The following is a 26,149-nucleotide window of genomic DNA, read 5'->3' as shown; positions in this document are numbered from 1 at the left end:
TTGCATAAGGCAAAGTATTTAAAGTGATAGGGATGCTGTCTTGGCTTTGTTCCTTTCTACACGGTTTGTGAATGCTATGTACATTCCCATCCCTGCTCTTACGCTTTCAACAACCCTGTGAGGTAGGTTAGACTGAGTTAACCAATATGCACATGCACCTGATTTAAGGTACAGAGAAGAGCAACCAAAATGATCAGAGGATCATCTTGGGGCCACCTTCCCAATGAGGGGTACGGATGAAAGGATATGTCGGTTATGGTTCTCTCTGTTGCTTGTTTTTCCACTCTTAAATTCAGTTCTCTACGTTTCTGTAACAGCTTGCGATTTTTAAAAAAACAACATGAAAATTATTCAGCATTTTAGTGCAAATACCTCCTAGTAACCATGCTTTCGTGTGCAGTTTTGACGTAAGGTGCGCATTTTTGCAAGCATGTTTGAATATTATTTTCACTAACGTAATTCATTTTTAGGCACCTACACCCCTAATATATGCATTTCTCTTCTTCTCTTTTACTTTCTTGTTCGGATACTGCAAAAGGGACACCCATGACAATGTGTTTTTGGAAAGGAAAGGGGAGAGACTTCATTAGGAACAAATTGCCTAAATGGGTTTTGTTGTGAACAGAGGGCTTATTCCCGTAAATGTAATCAGCTTTTGACTTACAGACACACTTCCTCTGTGCCTAAATATCTGAGGAGAAAAGCAAGGGAAGCTGCTCTTTGAAGCATCCAAGGTATCGCTTTGCCTTTGCTCTGCCTCTTATGACCTTACTTGGAAAAGACCAGGATGTCTTATCATTCAGCACAATAATTTGGAGAATCCGTATCCAAACACAACCCCGTTGGTTATGTGTGATAAGAGGTGCAGCCCAGCAACAGGAAGTGTGCTGTTTGAACCTTATTCACGACTAGCCCCTGCAGTAGAACAGTGTGTTGTTTTTCCACGGATAGGCACCATGGCTAGCCAGCTGTTCCTCATTCTGATTCTCACTTCTCTGTCAAGTTTCCTGAAGGCAGAAAGAAATGGTAAGAGAGCCTTAAATAATTTCTCTGTCTCTCCTTACAATTGCTTTCATTTATTTCGAATAAGAATTATTATTTTTCCTTTGTGTGTAGGAAGAAAGTAAGGGTCACAAATTAGGAGAAGTCTTCTCCACCGAAAGGGTCTCAGTATATTATACAGTATAATGCATCTTGTTTGCCTGTGTATGGTGCGGGAATTAATTTCTAGGCTGCATATGCACCATACTTTTAAAACACTTTCCCCCTCCTTCCCAAATAATCCTGGAAACTATAGATTACCCATCACAGAGCTACAATGCATTGAGGAACTTTCCCAAAATTCTTTTTTTGGGGGGTGTTGCTTTCAATGTGATTTAAATGGTGTGGAAAAGCACCCTGAAATGCAGTTCTGTCTGTGAGATGGTAAAAATACCTTCTCTTTCAGCTACAGGGGTGATGGGAGAGAAAATGATGTACATGACAAGGGAAAGAGCCTTTATATAGCAAATAAATGTTTCGGATGAGGAAGGCAGAAACATATATCTAATATTGTTCCCAGAAAAATAAAAAGTGTGACGCAGAAGGAGTTAATAAACAAGAAACGGTGAGAATGATAGTGGAAGTAATGTTTCTATGAAATTAAGAAATGCACCTGGTTTTAGTTGGGGGGGTATCATAGCATTTCACAGATCAATGAAGTTGTGGCAATAAATTTAATATGCTTATAATAATAATAATAATTTATTATTTGTACCCCGCCCATCTGGCTGGGTTTCCCCAGCCACTCTGGGCGGCTTCCAACAAAGATTAAAAATACATTAACGATATTTTTAAACAAGTAGCTGGCTTTGGTGTTTTAAATTCCTTTTTATGTCATCAGCAAAAGCAATATAGGCTTTATGAATGTTAACACCCTGTTAGTAAACACTTGGTTGGGCATGGAAGCAAGCCATGTTAATTTAACTCTAACCCACTGTTGAGTACGGTTGCTTAGGATTATAGTGTACATCACATGCAATCGGCCCAGTCGAATGATGATCTGTATTTCTTCATGTGCTTTGGCTACCATGGCAACTGAAGTGGCCGATACGGGATGGGACTAGGGGCACGGAAACAATAGCATCTAGTGGAAAAAATGATACCGCCCCATTTTGGGTCTTCATAAACCTCTTCTCGGGAGTCCTCAATGGTTGGCAGGGAATAGGTCAGGCAAAAGGTAGTATTTATTCACGGGTAGTTAAAATTATGGAATTCACTGCCACACACGATGTAGTGATGGCTACCAGTTTAGGGGACCAAACAACATGATGTTAAGTGCACCTTTGCACTTGATGTGCAACTTAAATGCTGGGGGAGGTGGCTGATAATTATTAGCATAACAGCAGATATGCAGGCAAAATAAGCCTTTCCTCACCTACCTGCTTCCTCCTCCATGCAATTGAAAACTTCAGAGGAGGAATTTTCAGGGTGATAGGAGAAGTGAATAATTTGGGCAGTGGAAATTGAGGGATAGAGCTGAGAGGGAAAAGGTATGAAAGGTGTAAGCCAGAGAAAACAGCTGGAACAGTCAAGGTGGGAGATGGCCAGAGCATGCAGCTGAGGTTTTAGCTGAGGTTTTGCAGATGAATCGGTAGATTTCTGCAATGATTTGGGGGGGGGTGAGGGGGGGGAAGAGGAAGAACCAAAGATAAGGCCAGAGCTTTGTGTTTGGCCATCAGGATTTAGAGGCAGAGCCCAGGGAGTTGGTGAGAGAGAGTCAACAGAGCATCAACAGACTACAGACCCTGAAAGGAGCAAATGACAAAAAAGATGGAGTGTGTGCAATTTTGAAAGCAACAAGGTGGTGCCTGCGGAAAGTGACTGCTTACAAGATGTGCAGAGTGGCAATCCCAGAATGATGGATTTTACTTCCACATCTTCGTGGCATGTAGTGAAATCCAGTATGGTGGTCTAAGTAGGATTTTTTAGAATTCCTGAGACATAGACCAGGGAAGTCTCCTGATGCCTGTGTTAGCCACCCACCCTGCAACTACAGGCTATTATGCCACCTGTTTCTTCACCCCATGCTGTATGGAAAGAGAGCATCCAATGATTGTGGGAGGTTTCAGAGGGACTTTACTGCTGTGGGAGCAACTAAAGCTGTGTACACATTGCTGTTTCCTCTGGTTCCAGTGCACCCACATCACCTGCCTTTTTGATTCGTGTACACATGGTGTTACCTGCCATGCAGAGTTATCCTGTAGGTTCTTGAGCAGTCCTGCTGTTTGATGTGTTTTCAATTCAATTTCCAGTTTCAATTCAAAAGGAAAACTTAAGCCAATTTCACTTCACAGCTAAGCTGAGGTGTGTGCATTTGAGAAAGCCTTTGCTCATGCAGGGATTACAGCACATGCACAGACGGGGAGCGGGTTGCAAGGGGTGCAAAAACCTAACAGGTAGTGTGCATCAAGTGAATACATTCCCTCCTCCCACTCTGGTGTGTACAACAATTGCAAATGCCACTTGAAATGCAGTGGGTGTGCTGGGTTTGGAATGAGCTTGCTGTTTTCAGCTGCAAAATGGGGGTGGCTTTCTCCTTTCCCCCCCAAGTGAAATATGAGAAGGCTGGAAGCAAAGTAAGTCAACCTCCTCTAGGGAGCAGCAGCCACCACAAGCACTGGGTGGCTTATCTTCACTCCATAGCCAGACGGTCTAGCCTGAGAACTGAATCACTTGCCCTGTGGATGCTACCTCATACAACATGCACATGAGACGGAAAGAGACAGAGAACGAACCACGGTGTGCTTTCTATCACAAGCAGAGACGTGAAACCATGTGCAACATTCATCTATAAATGCAAAATGAGTTTTCCGCAATGCATACGAGACATGAGTTGGTTGTTGTTGTTTTTTGTTGTTGTTTTCTTTAGTGTTTCTACAGGATAAAAAGGCAAACAATTTTTTGGAACGAGTAAAGCGTGCCAATTCTCCTTTTGAGGAGTTTAGGCAGGGAAACATTGAAAGGGAGTGCATGGAAGAGCGATGCTCCAAGGAAGAAGCCAGAGAAGCCTTTGAAAACCAAGAGAAAACTGTAAGGACAAAGCTGGCCAGTGTGTTTGCTTTGCCTTCATATGACTGCTACTTTCTGTCCTCTGTCCTCCAGAGCAAGATCAAAACAGGGCCGACAGCTATGTTCTACCAGCCGTGCCTTCACAGTGGAACTGTCAGCTGCATTTAACAGCTTCCTACTCCTGCAATACCCTAGCGTTCTCCCCATGTGCTACTCCTTTCCCCTCTTCTTACCTACTATCGCTTCTTCCAGCTGGAGAACAAACTGGAACCCAGCCATATGTCTCCATATCTCTCTCCCTAAGCCAGGAATGGGGAATCTGTGACTGTACAGACGTTGTTGTGTAGCCTTACTGGGGTTCACCGATTGGGTCTGCGTTGCTCCCAGACAGGAGAAAGGAAGTCAAATGACACCGAGGGTTAGTTCAGAGAAAGAGTTATTTATTTCTGCTCTCCGGAACAGCAGAAAGGCACTTGCGTGGTCAGTCCACAGCAAGTCCAAAGAAATGAGAAATTTCATGCAGTATATATATCCTCCAGGCACCCTCTCCCCCTTCCCCAGGAATCCAACCACGTCAGCTTGTACATGCAGGTTGACATCACAGATGTCCCTGCTCCAGCACTCTTAACCATAAAAGGGTATTCCATCCTATACTTCTGACCATAAAAGGATCTTCCTGTTCCTACTTTTATCTTGGAGCAAGAGGTCACCATCTCCAAGAACACCCTCTGGCGCTGTTCCCAGACTGGGTCTGTGCGTCTTTGTGGTCAGAACGTAAGATAAGGCACAGACGTGTCTTCTCTGTTCTACTGGTATAGTCAAGGCCATCCCTGCTGTCACAAACTGATAAAGGAAAGGGCTCTGAGCACTTGTTTATACAGCTGGCTTTTGGCTCAAGAGCTCAAGTTTATGCATTTTAGAAATGCTAAGAAGAAAAGGGGGGGTTCGAGTCAGTTTTAAACTGACTGCACAGAAACCCATTCCTTCAGTTGGAATCCAACTCCCATTAGTCCCATTAGTCCCAGCCAGCAAGGGTAAGAGATGGTGGGAATTGTAGTCCATTGACATCATTTTGCAGGCTCCCCATCCCTGTCCTAGACAAAGCAGAGGAGGGGGGAATTGTGGGTAATAATAATGAAAAAGAGAGTAGACAAGCAGGAAGGGTCAAGACTGTTGATTAATACCACTCTGACAACTCTGTTGTGAAGGTGCACTCAGTAGTGTGTGGTTGGCCCTGTTTTTATATTGCATCTTAAATGATACTTTTCCCATGCTTACATATATGTGTGCAGCAGCTGATTCCTTTATTAATATTTTATTAACATATTTCTATTATTTTTATTACTGTACAAAAAGAGCTGAGATACCGTGGTTCTTCATAAGCTATAGAACGGTCAAGACCAAAAACATAAGCCATTAAAATTATTAGAAATATTAAGAATGTTAACAGTGTGGGTAACAAGGTATTAAGGACACTTAAGGCATAGAAGCTATGGTAAGTTAAGAAAAACAGGAACTTAACACTGATGTGGCATACGTATTAGAAATATTAGAGTGTTACAAACATTACAGTGATGAAACAAAATTAACAATACAGCAGCTATCTTCTTTCTTGCAACACATCATCTCCTTGTTTATTTACGTGCCAATTCTACTATGAAAGGAGAATCATAGCGTTGGAAGAAAGGGTTTCTGCTTATCAAAAGAGAAATAAAAGAAAAGCATCAATCCACACCTTTTCATTGCATTCCTCTTCTTCCCCTCTAATACTTTATGCTCCTCTCACACTTCATAATAAACTCAAATATTTTGTTCAACGCACTGAATGGCCAGAAGCCATTTATTTAATTCCAACCCCTTATAATTCTCACGACTCTTTCATGAGTGGTCTGTTTCACCCTTACCTATCATAAATTATGGCCATCTGCTCAACAAGCCAGAAAGACAAGAGTAAAGGTAATAAAGAAATTCCACAGGTAGGAAAGGGGGGAATCTGCAAGTGATAAAGGGGAAACTCTGAAATAGCAATCCTCCCTCAAGTTGCCTTAGTCCAGGTAGTGCAATATTGTCTCTCAGTTAGCTAATGCTTCTTTTCTTTTTGTATTTGGTAATGGCAGTCAATTGCCACTATTAAACCAAATGCAATTATTTTTTGCAAATAATCCCAGATCTGTTTGAAGTTGTGAATACATGCAGCTCTTGCTGATACTTGACAGAGTATTCTTCTTAATCTACCCGCCCTCCCACCTAAGGTGCCAAAGTGGGTTACATTACAACACAACGTTAGTACTGTTTGCTAGATCAGTTCAGGTGGCTTAAGCAGTTCCATTATGCTAGGCGGCAGGCTGTAGCAGAAGTTGGCAGAGGACTGAAATATGTCCTTAATTGGCATACTCTGTCTATACTGTTGGCCTGTCTATACTGGTCCTCAGTTGGGTCACAGCCTGACCTAAGGTGGATCACAAAAGCGGCACTGCTGCCCATTGAATATGAACAAGTGGGTCTACATTTCTTGATGGGTTCTGCTGAGTCTGTTTGAAGACTATCTCATTGGGGTGAGTAAGGATCCAAAGTAACAGGTACACCTGTGCTTCTGGGACAGCGGTCACAGCTAGAGTGAAGTAAGGCATTGGAGCTCTAACATGGCCAGATTATGGGAAGAGCTGCTGCTGCTGCTGCTGCTGCTGTTGGAAGAACTGCTATATTGTTGTAAATAAAATCTGCTGTTTTCTTATTAGGAGGAGTTCTGGAATGTGTATGTAGGTAAGAGATGTGTCTGTTTTTTTCAACCAAATATTTCTTTAAAATACTGTTGATATGTATTAGATAAGAAATAAATTACTTGTTTCATTGGGTAATATCCAACTAAGGCAATAATCCAAGTAGATTTGAGTTGCTTGACTTCTATGAGTCTATTCACAGTATAACTAACATGGGATATACTTTATTTATTTATTCATTTATTTCAGATTCAATTGCATTTTTTTAGCTGGAACAGTTTTTAGTTGCTCCAAGTTATTGTAAACTACTTTGATTGTGACAAAGGAATTATAGCTCCATGTTTTAATGCTCCCCAGCCTGTATCTTAGTAGAAAACATGTTCAGAGATGCTAAATTGTGTGTTTCCACTCTCCCATGGCTGCATAAAACTGATAAAGGAAGACCCTATGCCACATATTGACTGATTGGTGCCTTCAAAACACACACACACACACACACACACACACACACACACACACATATATATATATATATATATATATATTTGCTTTCGTAGATTTTCACGGGTACAGGAATGCAGGTTTTGGTGTCCTCGGGTGTCTTCCCGTGTAAAAGTTGGGGTGTCTAGGCGACGTTTCGACGAGGTCTCACTCGTCATCTTCAGGCTGGTGCTTTCGGCTTCTTGTTACTGGAACAGAGCAGGATCTCAGTGTTTGAGTTCCTATAAATACTGTAGAGGGGGTGTGGTGTATAGCCTCCAATGTTCTGGGCAGAGAGGAAGTTCCCAGGCTAGTGTGCCTTTTCTTCTTTTGTTCCTTAATTACTTGAGAGATATCTTGAGTGATTTCTTGAGTGATATCCTGAGTACCACTTAGGTGGGTCATTAGGTGTGGAATAGTTGTTAAAGTCTTTGTGTCTTGACCTCTTGAACTTTGTGAAGAGTTTTCCTGAGAAGATGGCTGTACTGTACTTAGTTGTGCTCTGGCTTGGCTTCGTGTATAGGGGCGAGCTGTGGTATAGGGGCGAGCTGGCTGTATAGCTGGCTGGCGAGCTTCGTGTATAGGGGCGAGCTGGCTGACACAAGCCACAAAACCACAGCTCGCCCCTATACACGAAGCCAAGCCAGAGCACAACTAAGTACAGTACAGCCATCTTCTCAGGAAAACTCTTCACAAAGTTCAAGAGGTCAAGACACAAAGACTTTAACAACTATTCCACACCTAATGACCCACCTAAGTGGTACTCAGGATATCACTCAAGAAATCACTCAAGATATCTCTCAAGTAATTAAGGAACAAAAGAAGAAAAGGCACACTAGCCTGGGAACTTCCTCTCTGCCCAGAACATTGGAGGCTATACACCACACCCCCTCTACAGTATTTATAGGAACTCAAACACTGAGATCCTGCTCTGTTCCAGTAACAAGAAGCCGAAAGCACCAGCCTGAAGATGACGAGTGAGACCTCGTCGAAACGTCGCCTAGACACCCCAACTTTTACACGGGAAGACACCCGAGGACACCAAAACCTGCATATATATATATATATATATATGGCATTTGAAACAATAGAAGCAAAGCCTGCTGGAAGAGTTTTACATTTTGGTGGGGGTGAGAGTGAGAGAGCTAAAGCAAACAAGGGATTACAATCCACATTTGCAAAGGTGGCTTCCTATTTTCAAAGGATGGCAGCAACTCTTAGAGCTGTGAGCAGCTGTTTCAAGAACTTATGATCAGCATTTTGCAATAGGAATGAAAGCTGAACCCTTAGCTCTTAATCTGTATGTCCTACACATCGACAATAAGTGTGCTTATAAGACCCCAGTCCAATAGCAAGTTCTATTAATTTCAGTGGAACTTACTTCAATATAATGTGCAGGATTTAGGCACAGGAGCTGTAGCAACAGTGGAGCAGACCACCTTAGAAGCTGGTGGAGTCTCCTTTGTAAGAGGTTTCAAAGCAGAGGCTGACTGGTCACCTTTCAGGGACATCATAGTGGTAGATGCCTGTGTTGACAGGAAGTTGGACTAGATGAACTTTGGAGAGCCAGTATTAAAAGTGACACCGGGTAACCTCATATTTTCATTCTTAACACATTCATTAATACCTTGGATAACAAGAAATTATATTACAAATATATATATATTTTTTCCAAATGCTAGATGGGGACCAGTGTGCTTCAAACCCTTGCCATGACCGTGGAACGTGCAAAGATGGCATTAATAAATATACCTGCACATGTTTGGATGGCTATGATGGGCCGAACTGTGATAGTGGTAAGTTGTGTTTCAGTTGCAAAATAGCAGTGACTCTCTTATTTGTTGGTTTATTTCACTACGTTCTCTGGTGGTGGGCTCCATACAGCTCCATACAAACATCCTAGGCTGAGACGATACGGAACAGCATTTCTAAATATGTTGAAGAAGTGTGCATGCACACGAAAGCTCATACCAAGAACTAACTTAGTTGGTCTTTAAGGTGCTACTGGGAGGAATTTTTTTTTGTTCTAAATATGTTGCCAATGCCATTTCTCTTTCTCTGTCTCTGCTAGTTTTCATTCCGGCTTGAAGGTTGTTGGTCTTCCTCCCTCCATTTTCTACTTCAGGTGCACGTTGCTCCCAGGCCTTCTCTTCATGAAACACAGATCCCATTTTTAACAGGCCACCCCAGTCCCTGCCGAACTGTGGTCTTTGTCCTCGACCAGAGTCTGTGTTCCTTTGGAGAACTGAAGACATGGCAGAGGCTGTCGTAGCTTTAAGAAATAGGATTTATTCACATATTTACACATGAATTTAGGTGGAGGAACTACAGATCTTACAGCATGTTCATCTCAAGAGGGACTTGTCCCTCACAACAGTACAGTATTCGAGTCCAAGGCATCTCTCCCAGCCAGCCAACCTAAATCGTCCTGCATTTTTCAGCTATTCCAAGCTTTGTGAAAGGCCCCTAAACTCTTCCTGTCTCATTACATCTAGTTACCCCGGCATCTTGTCTCTCTTCACACTGGAAAATTAGGAGCCAACTCCTGGAGTTCGTGGGGACTTGAGCCTCACAAAGTTGATGGACTTTGTTCATCAAATGCTGTGTGTGCACTGCGTCATGTGATAGATTATGTGGGGCAAGGCTTACCCGGGCCCCAACAATATTTTATTCATGTTGGCACCCCTGACAGTTCTCTTGCATTGCCAATAGCCCTCAGTGGCTCTACATTGTTTTGTAACAGCCCATGCTTGGCCAGGTCCTTTTGCATAGGCTAGGCCAGGATTTACTCTGCAGCTTGTATTTCTCCCTTCATATCCCAAAATCTTACCATTTATTAATTTATTGGTTTAGGGGACTCTCCCTCCACCTAGGGACGCAGGTGGCGCTGTGGGTTAAACCACAGAGCCTAGGGCTTGCCAATCAGAAGGTCGGCGGTTTGAATCCCCGCGAAGGGGTGAGCTCCCGTTGCTCAGTCCCTGCTCCTGCCAACCTAGCAGTTCAAAAGCACATCAAAGTGCAAGTAGATAAATAGGTACTGCTCCGGCGGGAAGGTAAATGGCGTTTCCATGCACTGCTCTGGTTCGCCAGAAGTGGTTTAGTCATGCTGGCCACATGACCCGGAAGCTGTACACTGGCTCCCTCGGCCAGTAAAGCGAGATGAGCGCTGCAACCCTAGAGTCAGCCACAACTGGACCTAATGGTCAGGGGTCCCTTTACCTTTACCCCACCCACCCACATAAATAATATGCTGCACAGCACCAGCTGGGAACTAGAGGCAGACATCACCTATCATTTCAGTTCCCTGATCCTTTTAAATGTTCCCTACGGTGAGATCCTATGGAAGGGGAGAGCTTATGCATCAGACTGCAGGGCTGAAGAAAAAGTTCCTCTTTAAATGTAACTTGAGCAAAACAGGATTCCCATATGTATTAGATAAGTATTTAAGAATGCTTCTCATGGCCATCTTGCTGATCACTGAGAATAAGATGCTGGTCTGATCCAGCAGGTTTGATTCTTATGTCCCTATGCATTTATGGTATCCACACAATGGTTGCATTTGCTCATAATGGTAGCTTGACTATCTGGCTTATTGTGTTTTATTGTGTATGAGCAATTCCTGCCAAATTGTTCCTACCCCACTCCTCCAGGGATTGTGGTTTCTTTCTCCCTAGCAAACCATGATAGCTAGCCAGTCCTGACCCGCGATTTGTTGTTCTTTTGTTGGCTTGCTGATCGTGGCTTGTTAGGGAACAACAAACCATGATTTCTGGTTCAAACATAAACGAGGCTTCCTGTTTTGTTTCTCCCACTGGAGCAAAGCACACAGTTTTCAAAATTGCTGCTACGTCTTGGAGGACGTTATGCTCAGGCTTGCGGTCATGAAATGGCTAGACTACAAACCAATTTTCCTGAAAAGCACTTGGCTTTTCAGTGACCCTCAACAATTGCCCCATTTGTCCATTGATAGAGCTTTAGCTTATACAGTAGAGAACACAAATATAACCCAGTGCAAAAAAAAAATGCCTTGAAGAATTTGCAACCTAGAGGAAAATGGCTCTGGCTCTAAGTAACATTTTAACCATTGCCTGAAGAATGTGTGTTAATTTATTCTTCAGCACTCATGTATTTGTCTTTTATACAGTCATACAAAGATCCTGCAAAGTGCAGAATGGTGGCTGTAAGCAGTTCTGCAAGCTTGTAGAAAACAATATTGAATGCTTTTGTGCCAATGGATATATTCTGGAAAACAATGGACAATCCTGCATTCCTACAGGTATGAAGCCATTTGTTTGGTTGAAGCAACTTGTTATAATTATATATTCTTATTTTGGGGGTGCATTTTTTAATGCATTGTCTTTTTTAATGCTACCAACAATTTAATTTTGAATTTGCTTTTCCCCTTTTTACAAGGATATTCTCAAACTTTCTTATCTCCATTTTTTCTCTTCATGTTCTGAAATAAATCCATAAATTTCAGGATTCTTCCGCCATCTAAAGTTGTTGTGTCTTCTATTCACAAAATAAGTGAAAGCAGAGGAAGAGGGATATGGGCTGGCATATTGATGCTGACAACGTTTTCTGGCTACTGCAAAATTAAAGTCCTGCATGCACGAAGAGCACCCATATCACAATAAATAGCCATTCGGAAGCATCCATAGAATTTGTTATTTTGACTTCTACCTTAAAATAAATCATAGTACCCAAAAATATATATGTTAAGACAGACATTGGAGGGACTATTTCCCCCCCTCGTTTTTTCCTCACCCAACAATATCAGTGTTTGTTTTTTTAAAGGATTAGTTACCATTAGCCACAAAAGATGCATTTTAAAGTTAAACCCCAATTTCATATCTAAACCTCTGTGATGTTCCACATTTATTTATTTATTTATTTATTTATTTCGATTTGATTTGATTTGATTTATATACCGCTCTATGCCCGCAGGTCTAAGGGCGGCTCACAGGATAAAATCATAATATAAAACCACAAAATACTTCTATCTATACTTTGTGTTCTACATCCTTTATTATTGATATATACAGTGGTACCTCGGGTTACAGACACTTCAGGTTACAGACGCTTCAGGTTACAGACTCTGCTAACCTAGAAATAGTACCTCAGGTTAAGAACTTTGCTTCAGGATGAGAACAGAAATTGCGCGGCAGCAGCAGGAGGCCTCATTAGCTAAAGTGGTACCTCAAGAACAGTTTCAGGTTAAGAACGGACCTCCAGAAGGAATTAAGTTCTTAACCTGAGGTACCACTGTAGTTTGTTTCTAACTATGAGTGCACAGATTCTGATGTGGTTTAAGGGTGAAAAAGAATTTGATTTGACTATTAAATCTGAAGGTCCTTTAGCTGATATTTTCCTTTTAAGGTGACCTATGTCTTTCCTCTGTGCTTTTTAAATTTCATCATATTTGAAAGGTGCAATGAAAAGATAGTTGGTCACAGGAAAATTAAGTAATCATAGGTTGGTAAGGCACTCTTATGAATGTTTATTCAAAAATAATGCTCCATTGAGTTCAACGGGTCTTTGTCTTCTGACTTCCCTTCTTTACCTACTTTGTCCACCTTTCATCTTCCTGGATCCGAGTCACATCTGGAGCCAGTTTCTTGACCCAGGGCTGGTTACAGGGAGCATATGACTCCCTTTTTCAAACAGCTCCACTGGCTACTAATCTGTTTCTGGGCACAATTCAAAGTGTTAGTTATGGCTAAGAAAGCCCTAAACAGCTTTCGGTCAAAGCTGTCTGAAGGACTTATACGAACCTGCTTGGGCTTTGAGATCTTTGGGAGAGGCCCTTCTCTAGCTTCCACCACCCTCACAGATATGCTTGGTAGGGATGTTGGACAGGGCCTTTTCGGTGGCAGCTCCCAAACTTTGGAATTCCTTCCCTAGAGAAGCTGGACTGGCTCCCTCCTTGTGAAACAGGTGAAAGCATTCATGTTCCAACAGCGTTTGGAAACTGGCTGCTTTTAATGAGGGGCCTTGTGCTGTGCTTTTTTTTGTAAAAAATTAATAGATGGGGCAGAGGGAGAGATTTAATTCTATGGATTCTAATTTTTAATTATTTTTTCTATGGTTTTAGTGGTTCTTATTTTTACCTGTAAGCTGTCTTGAGTATCATCAGGGAAAAAGGCAGGACATAAATAAATATAATAATAAAAAGAATATTTCAGCCTTCCGAAGGAAAAGGCATATTTTAAAAGATTGACTTTTTTGTTTCATTGGCGCAAGTTGGCTTGGTTGTGTTGCCTAATTTAAAATGCCGGTTTTTCAGTTCCATATCCATGTGGTCGGATTCAGAAAAAGAAGGTGGCAAAGAGAGAGGCAAGTTATTTAGAAGAGTTGGATTATAATGACACACAGATTTTCCCAAGCCCTGATCCCCAAGATGAAGAGCCATTGTATGGGGTCGAAGAAGATCCTGACGAGGACCGTGGTGTCAGAATAGTTAATGGAGAGGACTGTAAACTGGGCCAGTGTCCTTGGCAGGTAAGTTACTCTGTCATGTATCTTGTATAAATATTATATACTCGCTTGTTATCCATATTTAACAATGGACACTGATTCTATCATTTTTAACTGCTCCCATATTGTATTAAAGTGGGGAATAGCAAGGGTCCCCACTCCAGGCTGTGGCTGGCTGGATTACCTGTTTTAAAATTTATTTTTTTAAGGCAATAAATAGCTTTTACAAGAAGAGATTCAGGGCTATGGGCCTGCAGCCTCATCAGGTTACCCACAGGACTTCAGATTCTGAAGTAGACTATGTAGCTCATGTTCCATCCTGACCGAATCTCTTTTGGAATTGAAGTTTGGCGATTCCTTAACCAACCCTGGGCTCTTCCCATCAAGGCATTTTGCTGCCTGAGGCAAAGGGCAAGATGGCATCTCCTCCATTCTCTGTTCATAAACTCTTACTTCAGCCTTAGTTGATGGGGCAGAGTTTGTCGCTACACCTGCAGGCAGCAGGCTGAGTTATGGGGCTCAGGCCAGGCTGTATGGCCCTCACAGCTTTTCCCACTCCTTGCCCCTTAGCTTTCCCCTGCTGCCTGAGAAAGCTGCCTCATTCTGCCTAACGGTAGATCCGGCCCTTCTTCCCATTAAACCCCTGATAGAAATGCACCACATCACTCAGGCACTTAAAAGTTGCTTTTGTAAATCTGCTCTTTTATTCCCTGTCTTTGTATGTCCTTATTTAGTCCCCCCCCCCAAATTTGGCTCTGCCTAATTTTGATTCTTACAGGTGTTCTAGAAAGAAGACTCAATACATCCTACGATGTCATTTCTCCCTCAGGAAAAAAAGCTACTTACTCACACAATCCTGATTTTTGTAACTGCTTCTTTTTTCAGGCACTTCTGATAGATGATGCAGGAGAAGGGTTTTGTGGAGGCACCATTTTGAGCCCAATGTATGTGCTTACCGCGGCTCATTGTATAAATCAGACAAAAACGCTGAAAGTTGTTGTTGGTGGGTATTTTCGATTTTTGTCACCTATTCAAAGACGCTAAATTGTAAAAAATAAATAAATTGGTAGGCGAGGTACACAGAGGTAAACACTAATAGTTTTTTGTATTTTACTCAATATCTCACCAACATTCATGTTTTGTAAATAAGCCTTTGGCTGTGAGCTGTGGTTGTGTGTGTGTGTGTGTGTGTGTTACTGATCTCATGTGGGATTTTTAAAAGAATAAATCAGAAGTGGGCAGGTGGGTGCGAATGAATTGGGTATGAACTGTGAGTCAGAGCTGCAAATGGTGAGTGTGCGCACGCACACATATATCGAGGTGCATAATACCCAAGTTGGACAAATTATTCTGTCACCTGATGAGAGCAAATCCCACAAGTACTTCCTCCCTTTCCTGGCAAGAAAAATGCAACAATAACAAATTGCCATCGGTTTCCAACCTTTTTGTGACTCCCGAAATAAGCTGCCCTCGCTATGTGTGGGAAGATTGGTCCCAGAAATATTCCCAGTAGCAGACTACTGCAGTTCCCAGAATTCTTTGAATAAAAGAATGTGCTTCAAATGTCCTTCAGATAGGAAGTGTATAGTGTGTATGCAGACTTAGAGGAAATGCAGATCATCTTGAAGATACCTGGCGCGACTTCCTTACCTTTTTGGCGATTCAGGAGGTGTGTACAACCCCTGCTTTACCTCTGGCAGCTGCCACAGAATCTCAGAAAATATTGCAGTTTTCATCCCCCTTCTCTGTACTTCGTTCTTTCTTCCATTGAATTTTTTAAAAATCTATTTGTTAATTCGGTTAAATGTATTATCAGGTGTCAAATAATAGGTGTCAGAATTATTATCATTATACATCCAGAGGTTGGGGTTCTGGGAGGGTGGAAAGACATACTTTTGTGAGAGATCGGCAAGTTTTGTACTTATCCTGGATCAAATGTCATGGACAAGTGTTGTTGTTTTTATTATATTCTAACTGGGGGGGGGGAGAGAATAATAACAACACCACCCATTTTGAATACCAATGCACCTCATATTTATATCACATAATAATTATACTGTGTTGTTCTCACGCAGGGGAAGTGAACACAACAGTGAGTGCAAGAACAGGGACTGTTCATACAGTGGAGAAGATATACGTACATCAAAAATTTGTTTTGGCAACCTATGATTACGATATAGCCCTCATTCAGCTGAAGACCCCCATCCAGTTTTCCGAAAACGTGATCCCTGCGTGCCTTCCCACTGCCGACTTTGCAAATCAAGTGCTGATGAGAGCAGGAAAGGGTATGATCAGTGGCTTTGGCCGCCTCCACGAAAGAGGCCGAGTATCCGCCACGCTCAAAAAAATTGATGTCCCCTATGTCGAGAGGCATATCTGCAAGCTGTCCAGCAATTTCCCAATCACTGAAAATATGTTCTGTGCTGGTTACCATACCGTAGCCCAAGATGCATGTCAGGGAGACAGCGGAGGACCACATGTCACTCAATACTGGGACACTTATTTTGTGACTGGTGTAATCAGCTGGGGGGAAGGGTGTGCAAGGGAGGGGAAATATGGGATTTATACCAAGGTGTCGAGATTCATAGGTTGGCTGAGGAGAATAATGCGTCCAAAGCTGTAACACGGTGGAGCGTGAGAGGACAACCATTGTCTCCCTGATCATGGTTTATTGTCGTGATTCACACAGGCATTTCCACGGGTGAATTAAATAGGTCGCTTTGCCTAGGACTTAAACCAGCCTCTGCCAACCAGGATTATTTTTGGACTATAACTCCCATCAGCCTCAGCCAGCACAGCTATGCTGGTTGGCGTTGATGGGAGTTGTAGTACAAAACATCCCGAGGGCTTGGTGAGGCATGACTTACACTATGTTACTTTAATGGCCTCTTCATTTCAAAAGCCTTGTTCAGGTGTTCTTCCAGAACAAGAAAGATCAATATAGTATGTAGTTTTGCCTAATGCAATGCATTCTTGTATGTTATTTTCATTTATATGTACTCTGTGCCCACCTAGTACATGCATTTTTGTGCACATTTACTTGTCTGGAGAACTGGATTGCAAAATTCGGAGAAGTGCAAGTTTTGAAGGATGTTTTGCTTCATGTATTCTTTATAGAAGCACAAATTCCGTGTTAGCCTTTAAATGCTAACTGAACTGAATTTCTTCCCCCGTCCCTATAATGCCATAATAAAAGAAAGTGTTAACGTTTATCTGATGGGAAAACGCTATGTTGTTATACATCATTTTCAACAATGCATCCTTTACAGTAGCAACAAATTATATGCCTTGTGGACGCTGCTGGGTTTGTTTTGTTTTTTGAAATCATGTTATCAGGCCGTGTGAGTTGAGAGCTGCCACAGAAAGTTAGTATTCCAATCTGTTCAGAAATCACAAATCATCTGCTAGCCTGCATCTGAATGGGCCAACCTCCCCATATTTATCTGGCTAGAGAATGTACATAGGTAATACTTGATGATCTTTGTTTCATTCCATATGCTGAATTGTAGCCCCATTTTCTAGTGACTCGCAATCTCCCAGTCTATAGCTTGGCAGAAAGCCTGTCCACTAAATTGTGTGTGTTCTCCCTCTTGTGGCCACAAAGTACCAATGCAGAAACAGTGTTACAGATGAGGGATTTTGATTCAATAGAATAACATTCAGCGTTTTCCAACTTCCTAAAATCCTAACATCCATAAGCCAAATGCAAATCGTACACATATTTACAGTAATTACACTCTTAAGCATCTCATTCCTAAAAACCATTTGGGTGGAACAAATCGCAAAACTGTAATCGCAACTGAATGTATGCAATCTGTTTTGGATTAGGGCAGACAAGTAGCTTCATGTGTCCTAGTTCAGCGACAGAGTCCCAAAAGATCCATACAACAGGCTGGCGTGATGAAGTTCTAGGGTATTTCAATGCCCTCACCCGTTTACAGAACCCAATTTGCTTTCAGCTGCTGAGGGAAGGGGGTTGAAATATCTTGCCACAACACGGGGTAAGTTTTGGTCAGTTGTAGAGATACCCTGGAATGCTTCCTGCCACTTGTTTTCTGTTTCTGTAGGGAAAAAGTCCTTTCTTTCAGAGCTTCCATTTGTAAACATTAGGTCCTGCCATTGCCCTTTTGTTTTCTTACTGGGTTCTTGAACTTTAAACTTTAGTCATTCAGTAACTTCACCCAAGAGCTAACTGCTAAGCAGGCGAAATCCAATTAACTGTTCCAAGGGAACCAAAATGGGAACTCACAACAACTGGACAATATGGTTTCTCTTCCTTGCATTCATTTTTCATCAGGCAGAATTGAAAGGTATGGTGTTTTGTCCACCACGGTGTTAATTTGCCACATATATATATATATATATATATATATATATATATATATATATATACACACTGTATATATATATGAGAGAGAACATGGGAGTTGGGGGCTTTTAGAATTGTCATTTAATCTGTACCTTTGAGAGTTACTCCCCTCCAAAACAGTCTTCTTCAGTTAATGTTTAGGTGAAAACTTAGTTGGTTTGACTCACGTGGCAGATTCCGTGATTTATATAGATGCAGTTTATTTGGTAGTGAAATTTGATTTGGTTCACATTTTTAAAGCCAAATTGACCAAATCTGCACTTTCTGAAATAATACGCATGTATATATGTGAGCTCTCAGCAATAGAGTCTGCTTCATCAGATGCAACCAAAATTAGTGGTTCGGTCACATGGTCTGTGAAATACATTTCAAAGTTCTGGAACACTTTGTGGCACTACCCACCACTAACACAATCTACTCAAAAGGGTGCCTGGAAAGGTTGAAGAAGTTCCCCCAGCTTGACTCTACAGAAAGCTATTCTGATCGCTCCATGCATAGGAAGCGAAATACACATGGAGAGAGATTGCTCCCAGTAGGTTTGTGGGCAAAATCTATTTGCTCCCCTCCACCTTTCCCCTCTTTTCAGTGTTTCTGTCGGCCGGGGATGCAAATCAAGTTGTTGCAAGGTCTAAGCGTGCCAGATTCATGTATTTCGAAGAGATCCTCCAAGGTAATTTGGAAAGAGAATGCCTTGAAGAAAGGTGCACATACGAAGAGGCTAGAGAAGTATTTGAAGACACTGAGAAAACTGTATGTATTCTAAACTTTTCCTTTATGGGCATATCAATCAAGCTGTAGTCCTGGCATTGAAATCCAATTCATGACACAATCGTTACAATTGCTGAACCAATGATAAATTCTTAAGATGTAATCATTCTTGCACTATTTTTCACAACAACCTTGTGGGGTAGGTTAGGCTGAGTGGAGATTAGAACTCTGGTTTCCCAATTCCTAGTGCAGCACTCTAACCACTGTACCACATTGGTTCTCACCCCTTACTATTAAGGATCTTTTAAGCAGTCTTTTTGACCCCATTAACTTTTTCTGTCCAAAATCACACAGAGAAATCATCAGAGAAATCAGGTGGTAATCCTATATTTGGTACAATATGTTGCTGGGGGAGAGAGAGAGAGAGAGAAATGGTCCACTGTTAAAAACAAAAAAACATTACATTTTTTCCCCAGGACAAGTTTTGGAATGGCTACTTTGGTAAGTAGTTTTTCAGTTTGTTTCATTATTTTTTATTGGATATTATATTAAAAACTAAGGGATTTATTGGAGTTGCTCATTGTACTAAAGGAAATCTGTTGATAATAGAGCATATGTTATGAGGCTAATATAGCACTTCCTTTTGCTCTTTTGTTTTGTGGCAGGGAAAAGACATAAATAACAAGTCCATTTAATTCCTCCAGCTCTCCTCTATTCTTGGACTTGCCTCATGAACTGGATTATCACAGAAGTAGGGTGTGAGCCAAATTATTGCAGAAAATTTGCCCTTGAAATAAGTGATGAGGCAAACCACTCCAGTTATGCTTTGGTCTAATTAGTAATTTGGTCTAGAAAACCCAATTATTCTGTTTCAAACTTGGGAAGTGTTTAGATTTATTCCAAGTCCCCTTATGAGCCAAATTGACTTATCTGGTACTTGGCACTCTGCTACAGCTGTGAAACAGATGCCAGAAGTGCGGGAAAATAGAGTTTGCACGTTTTTGCCGGGAAAGCTGAATTTCCCAGCATTCCTGGCACCTGGGCTGCAGCAACAGCTGCTTTCCAAGTGTCAGAGGGCCATAGCTCACTGGCAAAGAATCTGCTTTGCACGCAGAAGGCCTCAGGTTCAATCTTTGGCATCTCCAGGTAGGAGATGTTCCCTGTACAAAACCCTGGTGAGCCGCTGCCAATCGGCATAGACACCTGAGGTGGACCATTGGCCTGACTCAGTTTAAAGCAGCTTCCTATGTTGCAAAGGGTATAAATTTCTGTCCTTCCCACTGCAGGTGCAGCAGCAAGCAAGCAGGCAGAAAAATTGGGTTCAGAAGCAGTTTGCATACAGATTAACTTGATGGTATAATGCCTTCCGGGACGCGGGTGGCACTGTGGGTTAAACCACAGAACCTAGGACTTGCTGATCAGAAGGTCAGTGGTTTGAATCCCCGCGACGGGGTGAGCTCCCGTTGCTCGGTCCCTGCTCCTGCCAACCTAGCAGTTCGAAATCTCGTCAAAGTGCAAGTAGATAAATAGGTACTGCTCCAGTGGGAAGGTAAACAGCATTTCCGTGCACTGCTCTGGTTCGCCAGAAGCGTCTTACTCATGCTGGCCACATGTACGCCGGCTCCCTCGGCCAATAAAGCGAGATGAGCGCCGCAACCCCAGAGTCGGTCATGACTGGACCTAATGGTCAGGGGTCCCTTTACCTTTATAATGCCTTCCAAGAGTTGCCAAGATTCACATTCTAAAATCAGGACTACCGAAACTGGGCAACACCCCTTATTGAAGTGTGGGTTTTTAGAGGGGAGGGAATGGGGTTCACAAAAACAATTTTGATGCAGCCGCAGAAGAGCAGCAGGAAATATTCTCACTATTCTATATGTACTTACTAATAATATTTCCTCTCTCCCACCGGCCCCAGAAGGTGCACCATGTTCCTCTAACCCCTGCCTGCATAATGGTGTATGCAAGGACGGCATCCGAAGCTACACATGTGATTGTAAAGATGGCTTTGAAGGAGCCAACTGTGCTTTTGGTAAATGGCAATGTTTATTTATAAAAAGGCATGTGCCACATCATTTCCTAGAATCTCTCTAAATATAACACTGTGCCACCAGACAGCGATGTGGAATCCCATTTTTCTCTACCTGTTTTCCCTGTTTAAATTTACAATGCTTTAACCGCCTTCCTCCTACAGCTTCTCATGCCACCTCCATGCTGCTTGTGGGATGATCTTAACAACCACATCCTGAACAGATTTTCAGGATGCATGGAGGGCTTCAGAGAGAATAAATTGATGAGTAACCTCTTCCCTCCAGCTCTCTAATATGAATATCCCATGGGTGCAATTCTGAACCTAACTCGCCATTTCTGATCATAAAGGCAGTTGTTCTTCGGGCAAATGATAGATGTGTGAATTACTTTGTTTTTTGTTTTGTTTTAAATTTATTCCCAAGATAAATGGTAAACTCTTGACTTCCATAGTCAAAAGTGAAATCTAACTGTTTATTAATTAATGGATGCTGGAATTAATGGATGCTGCAAGTGTCATGTATCTCACACAAAAATAGGGACTAGTGGTTAAGCCTGTAGATGCTGGAAAAATAATTGAGCATCAAAGAACAAATAAATAAATATTAGAGAAAGGGAGCCCATGTTAATTTTCACAAGATAATTTCAGCTGATTGTTAATTTGGGGTGAGATCTGCTATACCGTAGTACAAGCTGGCATCTGCTTGCGCAACATGACTTCTCCTTCACTTCTCCCTCCTGAAGTCCCCCAAAACTGCTTCGAAGTTTTGAAGAAGCCCTTAGATTAGATTTTGCAAGGTACACCAGAGGCTACAGCAGAGAGAAGTGAAACCAGAAGTCCTGTTGTGCAAGGATATTTCCTCTGCATAAGTGAGTGGACATCACTGGACATTGTCCTTTGTTTAAATGCTTGTTCTATAGTTTTAAATGTGGTTTTTCCCCCCTGTAGCTAAAAATGAGTGCCGCCATGAAATAAACGAGGGCTGCCAGCACTTTTGCTATCCAGAACTGACGTCGTACCGCTGTTCGTGTGCAAAAGCCTATGAACTTGGGAAAGATTCTAAATCATGCCTTCCCCAAGGTAAGTCTAGAAAATGGAAAAGAAAATAATTATTTTAGGAGGCAACAATACAGACCAATGTACCATAGTAGTTAAGAAAATGAACTGTGATTCAAGTCATCGCATCAGTCATGAAATCCAGTGGCTGCTCTTTGCAAGCCTCTGGCTGCCTCATTCTTCCCCTTCTGTGAAACGGGGATAGCTGCCTCTCTTAGTGGGTTGCTAAGAATTGCAGGGATGCCCCCCCCGAAAGCCCTTATGTACATCCCTGTGCAAAGACTGTGCAATGGAATTCTCTTTTCTGGTCCTTTGTCTCCCAACTCTCTGGAGGTGGGGAAGCTGCAGTGGGAGGGGAGGAGAGGAAGGGGAAGTCCCATTCTGCTCCTGGGGGTTCCTTCCATTCATAAGTGGGCACTGCTGGTTGTCCCCTGTTGTTGTTGTTGTTGTTGTTGTTACTACAACTGTGAAAAAAATGTATATCATTATGATTGGTTGGAGTATGCAAAGAGAACTGTTATTTTGTAGGGATTGGGGTGTGTGTGTGTGTGTGTGTGTGTGTGAGAGAGAGAGAGAGAGAGAGAGAGAGAGAGAGAGAGAGAGAGAGATGCGTGGACATTGCAGGCAGAGATGCCTACCCATTGGGGTCTCCTTCTGGTGGAGACTAGGTAGCCCTACCCCCATTGCAACATTGCCCAAAAGAACAGTACCTTCCCCACCAACCCATAGGAATAAATTACTTTTTCTTTCCCATGGAAGAAAGTAAACAAATTACATTCATAAAGTTGTGACATGTGCACATCGTCCTTAAAACTCATGCATGCCATGTATAAAGCCCAAGCCTTCTTTACAATGCAAATTTGAGGGGGAGAAACGAATACCTAGTTTCAGAGTCGTGACAAAACCCGCCACGCAAAACTATAGCTAAATGGAAAGGAAATGCTTGCTTTTGTCATCCAAGGATCTGATTGGGTTTGGTGGTGTGTCTGGGCTCCTCCCCCCCCCACAAAGAAGTTAATATTAAAAATGAATCAAAGTTCTGGAAGCCACCCATAGCATTTCTCCATATTTTTCCCTACCATTGTTAGATAAGTGTGCATGTGGCAGACATAAAGACCACTTACCAGTGCAGCTGGATGCAACCGAAACAATCCAGAGAGGATTCCCTTGGCAGGTATGTGAAATGTTGAACACAACCTTTATCTAGACTTGCTATAAATATGTGCCTAACCAGTGCTTAGGCAGGTCTGCCCCCATTTTCCTTGCTCAGACCACAGCTTGCTCTCTTCCCTCCTCTCAATTGCCCCTCTAAACTTTTGCCCAAATTGCAGTGCACTCAGCATGCCTTTGACTGGTTGCCGTTGCACCAGAAATGAGCTTTTATTCTGTAATGGTGTGTTCCCTGAAGCTGTGCTCTGAGCAGCAATGGGGTGCAGAAGAACAACGTACCCTGCCCTATGGACTTAAAATTACGAAATTAGAGCCATGTACTGTCTTCTGTGGGACGCAGGTGGCGCTGTGGGTCAAAGCCTCAGCGCCTAGGGCTTGCCGATCGAAAGGTCGGCGGTTCGAATCCCTGCGGCGGGGTGCACTCCCGTCGTTCAGTCCCAGCGCCTGCCAACCTAGCAGTTCGAAAGCACGCCCGGGTGCAAGTAGATAAATAGGGACCGCTTACTAGCGGGAAGGTAAACGGCGTTTCCGTGTGCGGCTCTGGCTCGCCAGATGCAGCTTTGTCACGCTGGCCACGTGACCTGGAAGTGTCTCCGGACAGCGCTGGCCCCCGGCCTCTTGAGTGAGATGGGCGCACAACCCTAGAGTCTGGCAAGACTGGCCCGTATGGGCAGGGGTACCTTTACCTTTACCTTACTGTCTTCTGTGCTTTCAAGGTCCTGCTCTTAAACTCAGAAGGAGAATGGTTCTGTGGTGGTGTTCTACTGAAAACTAACTTTGTCCTGACTACAGCTGAATGTGCACGGCTGACTCCTGTCATCGCTGTGATTGGTAGGTAGCCAAATGAGCCTTTTTTCAGTTTGCATTTCTTAGTACAGAAAGTATTGATCTGATGTGTAGAGATCTTTCCTATTCTACTTAATTCAAGAGGGTTCTGGAAGCTTCTCTATGTGAAAGAAACAAGCAGAAGGTTAATGATGCTTGGCTTATTCCTTCAGAGAAGTAGAGTACAGCTGGTTTAAACTGGTTGTGTTATCTCTTTCTGTCAAGGTCATGCTGACTATAATAATAGGCCAGATGGAGCCTGGGTTTCACACTTTATCTTTTCCTTCTGGTGTGGTGTTCTGTACATAGTATGCTTTGTGTTAAGTTTTAGACTTATTGCAAGTTATTGTAAGTATGAGTTAAGTCTGCTGCAATTGGATTTCTTATAGACAGTGCCAATCCTGAATGTACTGGATTTGTGACCATTATGCTCATTTGCCTTCAGTAGCAGTAAAGCTCTGCTGAATGAAATGCCTCTGTTCTATTTTTGGGGAATCCTGCAAGATGTTTAAATTTTTACTCTGCTAACTATACATTGGAATCTACTCTGGATCAATACTGAATAGAATTTCAATGACATCTTTATCTCCGTTTTGAAAGCTCACAGCCATCTCAGGCATGTCTCCTCTTTGCAATGCAAAAACGCATGAAGGTACTTTTTGTGCACTTCCCGTACATTTCACACTGGGGGTTGTGCAGGAACTATTATTAACAAGACTGCAACCACTTTGGTTCAGGCAATTGGTGTAGATAACCAAGAAAAGATTACACTTCACCATTGCATTTCAAGATAAGCAGGCGACTGTGACACATACCCAACCTTACCAAATCCGTATTAAGAGTTGTAAGAATTCTAGAGAACTTTCCTAGCTTTGACAAGTCAACCCACTCAGGATTTGACCTGGGCAAGAGTAAATGACATTTTCAACAACAGTATGGGACGCAGGTGGTGCTGTGGGTTAAACCACAGAGCCTAGGACTTGCCGATCAGAAGGTCGGCGGTTCGAATCCCCGCGATGAGGTGAGCTCCTGTTGCTCGGTCCCTGCTCCTGCCAACCTAGCAGTTTGAAGGCACATCCAAGTGCAAGTAGATAAATAGGTACCGCTCCGGCAGGAAGGTAAACGGTGTTTCCGTGCACTGCTCTTGTTCGTCAGAAGCGGCTTAGTCATGCTGGCCACATGACCCGGAAGCTGTATGCTGGCTCCCTTGGCCAACAAAGCGAGATGAGCACCGCAACCCCAGAGTCAGCCACAACTAGACCTAATGGTCAAGGGTCCCTTTACCTTTAAGGTTGTAGCATTCTGTGGTTTCTTTTCTTTCTGCCCCTATAAAAATTGGGGTGAAGGGTGGTAAACATACACATGCATTCCTGCGAGTTCCATATCAAATGTTTGCTCTTCTCACCAAAAAAGGATTTGCTGACAGTCCAGATGCATTTGGAAACTAACAGTATCGCGCAAGTATAACGTCGTTAAGGCCTATTGAGAAATGGCTATGTGCTTATTCCAATTCAAGGCACTATTGCTATAATAACTGTTTGCCAATGTGAGCCTATTCCAAGCAAATGCTATTGCAACAACTAACGGGTACATCATTACTTGCACAGGAATCAACAGGCTGCAAAGAGCTAGGCAAGAAATACCTGTGAAACAGATAAATATACACATCCGCTATGATATCGACACCGGTGAGAACAACCTGGCTTTGCTTGAACTCGAACAGCATATTGGCTGCAGCAGCCACCACCTGCCCATATGCATCCCAGAAAGGGATTTTGCGGAGCACGTTCTGATTTCAGAACGGGAGGCCACTCTCAGTGGCTGGAAAGCCGATGGAAATAACTCCACAGGTTCAACGGCGGAGCTGTCGGTTTCGTACCTCAACGGAGACGAATGCAAGCAAATCCTCAACAGGACACTGATAACAAGGGAATTCTGTGGCTATAGCCGCGAAGTATCGGGAGAACTACTGGCTGGAGGTAGCTTTAGCGCTGTTGACTATAAAGGCACTTGGTTTCTGACGGGTGTTTTAGAACCATGGGCAACAGAAGCAACTAAGTGGGAAACACTTATATTCACTAAGACAACACGATACATGATGTGGTTTAAGCAAAAAATGGACTAATTGAAAGCAAGGGCAGAGGAATATGTGGAATGGCAAGGCCTGGCATTTGTATGTATTTGTGTAGAAGTCAGTTGTAAAAATTACGTGCACTTAACTGTTGAAAATAAAACTTCTTCCTCTGACCTATGCATTTTAACAGA

The 26,149-nt window shown here is 42.6% G+C and overlaps 2 protein-coding genes across 2 annotated transcripts; both read left to right on the top strand.

The window, feature by feature from the left end:
• Positions 1-634: 634 nt before the first annotated feature.
• On the top strand, positions 635-16,939 carry F10 (coagulation factor X). The gene is made up of 8 exons (XM_081858203.1): positions 635-1,026; positions 3,911-4,071; positions 6,789-6,813; positions 8,933-9,046; positions 11,395-11,526; positions 13,537-13,751; positions 14,613-14,730; positions 15,803-16,939. Exons 1-8 carry the CDS (start codon positions 849-851, stop codon positions 16,348-16,350), a joined length of 1,491 nt encoding a protein of 496 aa, XP_081714329.1. The 5' UTR covers positions 635-848; the 3' UTR covers positions 16,351-16,939.
• Positions 16,940-17,429: 490 nt separating this feature from the next.
• On the top strand, positions 17,430-26,131 carry PROZ (protein Z, vitamin K dependent plasma glycoprotein). The gene is made up of 8 exons (XM_081858233.1): positions 17,430-18,037; positions 18,683-18,846; positions 19,281-19,305; positions 20,723-20,836; positions 21,782-21,913; positions 22,978-23,063; positions 23,776-23,890; positions 25,492-26,131. Exons 1-8 carry the CDS (start codon positions 17,965-17,967, stop codon positions 26,007-26,009), a joined length of 1,227 nt encoding a protein of 408 aa, XP_081714359.1. The 5' UTR covers positions 17,430-17,964; the 3' UTR covers positions 26,010-26,131.
• The last annotated feature ends 18 nt before the right edge of the window (positions 26,132-26,149 follow it).

The sequence above is a fragment of the Podarcis erhardii genome (assembly GCF_964252035.2).
Source record: "Podarcis erhardii genome assembly, chromosome: 4".
In the NCBI taxonomy this organism is placed as follows: domain Eukaryota; kingdom Metazoa; phylum Chordata; class Lepidosauria; order Squamata; family Lacertidae; genus Podarcis; species Podarcis erhardii.
This window is presented reverse-complemented; position numbering and strand designations above follow the sequence as displayed.